At 41.2% G+C, this 9032-nt stretch overlaps 1 protein-coding gene across 5 annotated transcripts; it reads left to right on the forward strand.

Moving 5' to 3' along the window:
• The first annotated feature begins 345 nt into the window (after positions 1–345).
• LOC122979828 (oocyte zinc finger protein XlCOF28-like) lies at positions 346–9032 on the forward strand. 5 transcript variants are annotated; one of them, XM_044347595.1, is made up of 6 exons: positions 346–367; positions 2776–2906; positions 4046–4995; positions 5104–5287; positions 5413–5544; positions 7441–9032. In XM_044347595.1, the coding sequence occupies exons 2-6, from the start codon at positions 2789–2791 to the stop codon at positions 8136–8138; spliced, it is 2082 nt and encodes a 693-aa protein (XP_044203530.1). In that variant the 5' UTR covers positions 346–367; positions 2776–2788; the 3' UTR covers positions 8139–9032. The 5 variants fall into 5 exon arrangements, with proteins under 5 accessions (XP_044203530.1, XP_044203531.1, XP_044203529.1 ...); XM_044347596.1 differs by lacking the exon at positions 346–367 and adding an exon at positions 486–552; XM_044347594.1 differs by lacking the exon at positions 346–367 and adding an exon at positions 559–795.

The raw sequence follows: 9032 nt of genomic DNA on the forward strand, positions 1-9032 counted from the left end.
ATTCTGGGCTGCCGTAGAAACACGGCGGTGCAACATGGCGGCCACTGTAGAAGAGGACCTGCTCCCTATGTAGATATAAAGGGCTCGTTCTAAGGTAACAAAAACACAATTCTTATTTTCAGATGATTTTACACTAATTAAAACATACTTACGAATATTATATAACATTTCTGCCAAGTTCGTGCCACTACTAAATTCTACACACTGCACCTTTAAAATGGTATTTATCAGTGAGCACAGAGAAACTTTCTACTTTCAGCACGCAAATGTTAAAACAGCCTTCTAGTGTCAAACTCTGCACATACATCACAAGGGACAAGAAGAGAAACATTTTTGAGTGGAGGGGGGCTTTAAGGATTTTAACAAGGTAATTCAAATTTTTTTGTGTGGAAAAAAATATGTCAGTTACAAATTATTATTCAAAGTATAGTATTTTATAAACATCGGTGAACGTGTGGAGAGGATCTTTAAGCTACAGTATAATATCATGTTATTGGCTCTATTATTGACTTGACTTAATGTTAAAAGCCAACCGGAAGTTCCGACTGTACTGTAAGTGGCTACCAGCTAATGCTAGAAAGGTTGTCATCAGCTCCAAACGCTTATTTAACTTACCTCATTAGTTAGTTGTCATTAATTAGACACGCTATTTGAACACACTGGGCATGAAAATGAGAGAAAAGTAGGAATATTGTCAGGTCGTCTCAATAAACTTCTATCGAGCGACTACTTTTTTTTTTTTTTTTTTTTTTTTTTTTTTTTTTTTTTTTTACCTGAGGGAGAATCTATGCTGAGGTTGGTCAAAACGTCTATTGTCTGTTGGTAAACGTTAGCTAGCTAACTTAGCGAGTGTTGCCCTGAGCTGATGTGAATTTTGCAGCACGTTTTTTTTTTTGCATGTTCACGCTTGGATTTAACTGTTGATCTGTCGGGACTCTCATTTGTTATTGTTGAATAGCGGTTGTAGCTTAGGTGGCTAATCGTGAGCTAATTGCTAAGCTCAAGCAAAGCGAGTGAACGCTGTGACGGTTGTGGCTAGCTGGCTAATAGCAGTCTTCTTCTCTGAGGCAGAGGTGGTCGTTTGACCAAAGAGCTGGTCACCGACTGAGACATCTCATTCAGAGGTCAAATACTGGTGTCTGCACTGCTGGTCGCGTTTGTTCCTCATGTTATGTGTGTTATTATGACACCGCAGACACCAACAGGTCAGTCAGTGAGGTTGATATCTAACCTCAAATCAAGACTAATGTGGGATTTAAATGATGTGGCATAAAGCAGTCACAGCTAGCTAATGCTACGTAGCTAGCAGGGATACCCAGTGCAGATAAGATGTTTCACACACACACACACACACAGTACATAATAAACACAGTAACATAGTGCCATGACCAGTAATGTTGCACCTGGATAAGATATTCGTTATGCAGTAAACATTTTAAGGACAGCTCATCCTTCAGGGAGATTTTCCTGTTGCTTTAAGGCCCAGTCAGGTTGTCACAACAAAGCATCCGCCCTGCTGAAGTGTCCTTGAGCAGGATAATGGATGCATTTTAAAAGGATGGAGGCACTGCTGGTACAAGCAGTCCTCCCTGCTTAAGGGGATGAGTGACAACAATACTTCTCCCATAGAGATCTGCTGGGAATTTAGTTTGAACTTTCACCTATATAACATCTACATACGTATCTATAGCTACATCCACCAGAACCATTAATAATGCATATGTTTTGCACAACTTCTCTATTTTTACAACCCACAAGTCAGGTCATGTAGCCCAGTATTGTAATGTATTTAATGTTTATAATGTATATAGATTGAATTCCATTTACTTGACTTTTTATTTTGTTGTGTTTAGTTCTTATCTGCTACCTTGTTTCCTGCACTGCTGTAAAATGCTAATTTTCCCTCTGGGGATCAATTAAGTCCTATCTTATCTTAACGAGCGCTACAGAAAGACATAAAAAAAGACAACTACAGTCACTGAATGAACCCTTGGGATCTTTGTATTCATACAAAACAAAATACACTATACAATAAAGCAAAGAGACATACACTCACTGGCCACTCCATTAGGAACAATGTAACACAATCCAATACAACACCTCAACAACTCGGAAGTGGGTGGTGGTCTACTGAATATTTAGCCCCCCTAATGTATGTTAATGGAGTGGACAAAATATTAGAAACACGGTTCAATGTCATGCACTCTAGTACACCATCACCACCTACTATGATCTCAATAACAAACATAAACCTTTCTGACAATGTCAACAAAAACTGGAAATGTATAAGCTTCGTAAAAGTAGAATTCATGGCAGAGCTGTTGTATTGGATTGCATTAGGACAGATGTTCCTAATGAAGTGGCCGATGAGTGTATAGTGATGCTCATTGTGAAAATATTTATTTATTTTGTCTGTATTAGCCTCCAGTGTACAACCAGTGTCATTTAAAATAGTTCTGATCAGCTGATATCTAAGTGATAAGAGAGCTGAGATGTTTAGGACATGTTAACGAATAAAGAAATGTGCTGTTTGAATTAGTCATCAATAATACAAGCCTGGTTTCTGCTCTGAAAACATCTACACAGGAATATCTGTGATTGGAACATGATTGTATAAAACTATTGTAATAAGACTATGATTGTTTTAACGCTACGTCATTATTTATTAACTGTGCGCATGTAAATCTTTCAAATAACACTTTCCTCTTGTGATTATTGACCTGCTAAGTTGAGTCTCGACTTACTGACTGACACTTGATTGTTCGTCTCTGTAAGGTTTGTTTGAGGGATGGGCTCTGAAAACCCAGAGGACTTTGAACCAGCTGTGATCCTGGCCGAAGAAGATCAGCATGAAATTGGAGGCCTGATCAACTCTGATGGAGAGGAAGTGGATTTCTCAGATCTCGGTGAGTAAATGGTTTATAACAGCAAAGAAAAACCGTACATTATAATGCAATCCAATACAACAGTTTATTGGATTTAACTGGAGTTTCTTTTACATGGTCAAAATATTAAACACCTTTCATTATAATGCAGTCAGATACGTCATCACAAACTGCAGGAGCAAAACTTACCTCAGAATTGATTCAACAGATAAATAAATAATTTGAGAACTTTAAATAAGTCGATATATTTATTTTTATTTCAACTCCTGTGACACCTGAATACAATAGTTTATAAATAATGATTGCTGAACAGGATTCTTTAAACTAATGTTTGATGTAAGACTGTTCCTAGAAAATCTAAATCTAACTACCTCGAACTGACTCACAAAGAAATTACAACATGCTAATTTTGCTTCTGAGTTAGCCCCGATAGTATCTTCTATGGAGGTCGAACATTAGTCACAGATGAAAGAAAAATGTGCAGCCACTGGATGCACTTCATGGAAAAAGAAATATCCAGAGTCTCCTCTATTCATTCCCAGCCAAGCTATTGTATTTGATTTTCCTGTGAATCCCTGGAGGTACCTGAATGCTACACACACACACCCTCATTACATTATTTTATCTCTTTTGTGTCTTTGCTTGCTTTGTGCTGCCTACTTTATGTTTTGCTTTTGATTCTGTGGTTGCTTGTTTGTTTATTTTTGTGGATCACATGACTTTTGTATTTGCTTATAATGCGTAATGAGGGGAGAGATCACTACCAGCCTCTAGGGGGGGTTTCTAAATCTCACCTGCACAATTTGTTTCTTCTCTTTTGCTGTTGTGTTTATGCTGCTTTGTTTTTATTGTGCAAATAAAATAAATTAAAAAAAAAATTAAATGCACAATTTCTGCACAGTTAATCACTTACTCAGACTACAAATGTACTGAGACCTGATACTTTAAGTTCTTTTTTTTTTCAGTTGAAAATCGATATACTTCAAATTTCTTACACTTGTTAGAAACCTGTGAGACCTTAAATGACACTGAATTATCACACTGACTTCTAGGGGACTCACATCACTTCGGTTGTGTTCAAAGATTTATTGTTTAGAAAAGGTTTATGCTTTTTTGTTTTCCTAAATAAAACACCTCCTCGTATCTTTCTGTTCACACAGGAGACGGCGCTATCCCCGGCATCGGAGTTGCGGAGACCCCCTCAAAGACATTTGGTCAAAGTCAAAATGAAAAACCACCATCTCTTCATAGCTGCTCAGTGTGTGGGAAAGACTTCCCTTACGCCTCTAAACTCCAGCGCCACCTACGCACTCACTCGGGAGAGAGGCCTTTCCCCTGCTCCATGTGTGAGAAGAGGTTTCCGGAGAAGGGGTTGCTCATGATTCACGAAAGGGTCCATACTGGGGAAAAGCCGTTCCCGTGCACTTTCTGCGAGAAAAGGTTCGCCAGTCAGGGCGAGCTGAGACTACACCGGCGGACTCACACTGGCGAGAGGCCGTATCACTGCTCCATCTGTCTGAAGAGCTTTTCTCGTCACTGGCATCTGAAAACTCACTTAGAGGCGATGCACTCTGAGGTTGTCGCAGGCTTTACAAGGAAGAAGTTCCCGTGTTCCGACTGCGATAAGAGCTGTAACTCGGCGGCCGAGCTGAGAGATCATCAGAGAACTCACACTGGCGAGAGGCCCTATCAGTGCTCGTTCTGTGACAAACGGTTCGCCTTGTCGGGTACGCTTGTGAGACACGAGCGTCTCCACACCGGCATAACACCCTACCACTGCTCCGACTGCGGGAAGACATTTTCACAGCAGTGGACTCTGACGACGCACATGAGGACTCACACGGGTGAAAAACCCTACAGCTGCACACAGTGCGATAAGTCTTTCGTAGCTCCCGGAGAGCTTCGGAGGCACACCAGGATCCACACCGGCGAGAAGCCGTACACCTGCGCGGACTGCGGGAGGCACTTCTCGTTGGCGGGGACGCTCAGAAACCATAAAAGGTCATGTACACAGAACAAGAACGGATCAGCTACAGGTCTCATCTCAGGCTCGGTTCAAGCTACGGTTGGAGAATCATCCCAGCAAGACGTGGTCAATAATATCACTGAGGTAATGATGATACACAGCGGTTCATTTACTGTGTACATCAAATTTCAACATCACAGCATCATTTCTGACCTGAATCAGCGCTTGTTTCTGACTCTGATCTGTTCTCAGGTGTCTGACAGTCAGAGTGTACCAGTCGAAGTCGAGGCTCGTTCCTCAGAGGGTCTTAACTGCGACAAAGCCGGCCAGTGTGAAAATAACTTGAGAGAGACAGAAGACCGGCTGGAGGACAGCACTTCCAGTCCACACATGAATGTAATAGTGAAAGAGGAGGAGGAAGAGGAACCTTTGTGCGGTACATTAACATGAGATTACAGATTTCTGTTATAGATATATAGATATAGTACATAAAAAGGAATAGTAATGCCCTTGAGAATGATTTTAAATCCCCTTGGGTTGTTTGATTTGTGTTTATCCCAGTAGATGAAGCTCCTGATGAAGTGTCTGGTAGTGAAGATTGCACCATGCCAGCGGAAAGTGAAGAGCAGCAGCAGGAAAGCAACACAGAAATTCGAATTACAGTCAAGGAGGAAGAAGAGGAACTTGTCAACAGTAAGTAAATACTTTACTGGAGTGCAGATGTTAAATGTCAGTATGGTAATTTTATCACTATACTATATGTCTTTTACTAGAGCAGGTCTCAGTCTAGGTCCGTCCTAAACAATCTGTTGAGTGAGACAGTGCTTGTCGCCACTGAATAAATCTTATCAGGGGCATCGTGGTGGTTTAGTGATGAAGATGCATAAAGTGATCGTCACATCATGTCATTCTGGCTGCTAAGCTTTCTTGCATGTCACCCCCCTCCCCCCCCCCATTTTAGTAAATGGGCTGCATTTATATATATTTTTTGCCTCTTATTCACCCATTCTCACACACCTTCACTCCTAACCATCAGGAGCAATTTTGGGTTCAGTGTCTTGCTCAGTGACACTCATGTGGCTAGAACAAGGTGGGGATCAAACTCTCAACTCTGGGATTAGTGGACGATGTGCTCAGCTGAGCCACAGTCACCCAAGACAAAAATGCCCCAAAAATACAAAGGCATCACTGTAGCTGGCAGTACTTAAACCTGCATTAACTACAGTCAGTGATTTTTGTTTTTGGCCACCAGGGGGCAGCGTAAGCAAACTGTGGCAATGACAACACTAACATTATCTTTCAAATTGATACTTTTTAGCGATCAGTTGCCTATTTACACATCCTGCAGACACGGAGCAACATTGGTATTAATTTAGAGTCGTGTTTCTGGTCACCTGATGAATATTTAGTCCGATATTTACTCTCCTTTTAGCTGCGTTTTAGCTCGACTGCGTTCACCGGCAAGTGACTAACTTTGTCTGTCTGCAGTTTGGTGCTGGGCATACAGTGTACAGTGGGTTTAGAGTTTTTTTTTATCAGGTGGCTGCTTCTGGAAACATCACTATGAGAGCGGTGAGACTGAACCAAAACAGTAAAATTGTGTTTTGGCCAGAAAGCCAAAACTATAAACTGAAAGACGCAATAAATCTTCGGAGAGCTGACAGGAGCCGCAGAGTCTCTGTCATGTGATCCATTGTTAATATGAAAATATTGACTGTAGCCACTTTAACTCACTTATTATATTAGCAGGCTTCTCATTTTTAGCCAATTTCAACTTTAGTCAATTCATTCTGTGAGTTGGCCAAACAACAAAATGAAAATCTTGGCTGTTGTCTGCTTACTGTGCTCCCTGCAAGCAGCTTTTCTGTACTGTTTATGCTCAGCCAAAGATAAGTATTTCAGTATTTAAAATGATAGAACGTGGGCTGTGTCTTTTTGCAGTTCACTCCGGCTGACTTTTTGATGTCTCTGGCTGACTGGTTCGAAAATGAGAACCCTGCAGTTTGTGGTTAGTGTGGATTTCTTGTTTTTTTTTTGCTAAAGTCTCCTGATTTTCTAGAATTTGATAGAATTTCCTCTGATTAATCTGTAACTAATCTGCCAGAGGTTTAGTTTTTAGGGACTGACTAATAAGACCATGTATATACTTTGTTAAATTCAGAAGAAAAGCCAACAGTTCCCTTTGTCCTTTCTTCTAGCATCAGTCTTAAGCCTCTGAAAGGGCTCATACCTGTAAAAAGACTTGATCAACTGCTGTGTTAATGTTGCTGCTCTGAACATACACAGTATTTAAGATGGGAGGCAGGTGTCTGTCCACAGTGGGGTGAGACATTTGATGCACCTTGCATTGTACTACAGAAACATAAACTCATATAGGCCTTTACTTAACACCTGGGCTGGATGATAATGCTTATTGAGAACACAGATGAGTTGAAAATCATCTGCTAATGTTTTTATCTCATTCGGTCTCCTTTCAGTCTTATATCATGTTGGATTCCACAGTGAGCAGCAGTGTCTTAACCAGCAAAAGCTTTGTGTTCATTGTTTATAAATGGCACGTTTCAGTTCTTCTCGTTTATGTTTCCACAGTGTCTCGAGAGGATCCCGATCACGCCGTCGACGGGGATAAAGACCGTCCTCCAGCATCACCGGAGCAGGAACAGTTTAACAACAATCTGACGAAAAGCTCTTACTGCTGCGGGCTCTGCGGAAGAGACTGTCATAAGATGTCGGCGCTGCAAATTCACATGCGGATTCACTCAGGGGAGAAACCTTATCAATGCACTCTGTGTGGGAAGCAGTTCACCCAGAAAGGTCAACTCAAAGGTCACCAGAAGGTCCACACCGGAGAGAAACCGTTTTCCTGCCCCGACTGCGGGAAGAGCTTCGCCCACTCGGGGGCCATGAACAGACACCGGCTCACGCACACGGGAGAGAGGCCCTACCACTGCTCCATGTGCGACCGGAGCTTCAACCAGTCCGGCCGCTTGAGGGAACACGAGAAAATCCACTTCGGGGAGAAGTTCGACTGCCCCGAGTGCGAAAAGAGTTTCACGAGAGCTTCAAGCCTCAAGAACCATTTCAGGCTTCACACGGGAGAGAGGCCGTACGGCTGCGACATCTGCGGCAGAGGCTTCAGCCGCTCTCAAAGCCTGAGGCTCCACAAACGGAAACACGATCCGATTCAGACTGAGGAGGAGTCCGCGTTCAGCGCGAAGAACGACGATTTATCGCAGAGTGACGATAACTCCCCGATAAATATGTGTATAACAGACAAAAATGACTGATAACGTATTTATATGAAACCATACAGATACGAGTAGTAGTATAATAATACTGTTGTCAAGATTTTAGGCAGTTAATAATAAAAATAAGGGACTACCTCTGTGAATAGACCAACCTTTACATGGTGGTTCACCATAAAAGTATCAAAGCTGAAATATTAAAACTCCCAGAAAGGTGCAGAAAAAAAACATGATGAACAGGTACGCGTCAGGTGACTAGCAACACTGTTTCAAAGAAAAACGACCAAAACATATTTACTACAAACAAAACTTTTGTAAAATCTTAAACTGTTTAGATGGCAAATTTTAGAAGTCATATATACTCTTGTTTATCACTCTTACATATGTTAGCTGCATCAAAATATTGCACTCACATTTAGAGTATTTATGGTAGTACAAAAGACTCATTTAAGGTCTGTGATTTCACTTCTTCCATGCAGTATTTGTCATTCAAGCTAATCGTGTACGTGGAAATTTGGACTTAAGAGTAATGATGTTTTTGTATCGGACGTTACAGCGGCCAGTGAGCAGTCTCAGAAGAAGGTGAAACTGGATTTCATGAGATGGGTGCTGAGATTACGGTTTATTATGTCAGTAAAAATTTAGCCAGTAGTGAAATTATGGGATCATTACATTCATCAGGTTTGTGCCAAAACCATTTTTGCCTTAGTGGTGATTCATTTTTGTTACCTGAGATCCAAATCATGAATCAGGTTCACCTGCTTTCGTCTTCTCTTTAAGGCCAAGTAAACATTGTGAATAAATCGATCATTGGCTTGTGACACGAAAGGCAATAATTTGAAGAAATGTAGATGGTAAATTTTGCCCAGTGCTGCCTCTGTCTAATTGTATGGGAAATGTTATACTGAACAATAAAGATAAAAGTACTGAAGACTA

Source organism: Thunnus albacares, chromosome 3, assembly GCF_914725855.1.
Source record: "Thunnus albacares chromosome 3, fThuAlb1.1, whole genome shotgun sequence".
Classification (NCBI taxonomy): domain Eukaryota; kingdom Metazoa; phylum Chordata; class Actinopteri; order Scombriformes; family Scombridae; genus Thunnus; species Thunnus albacares.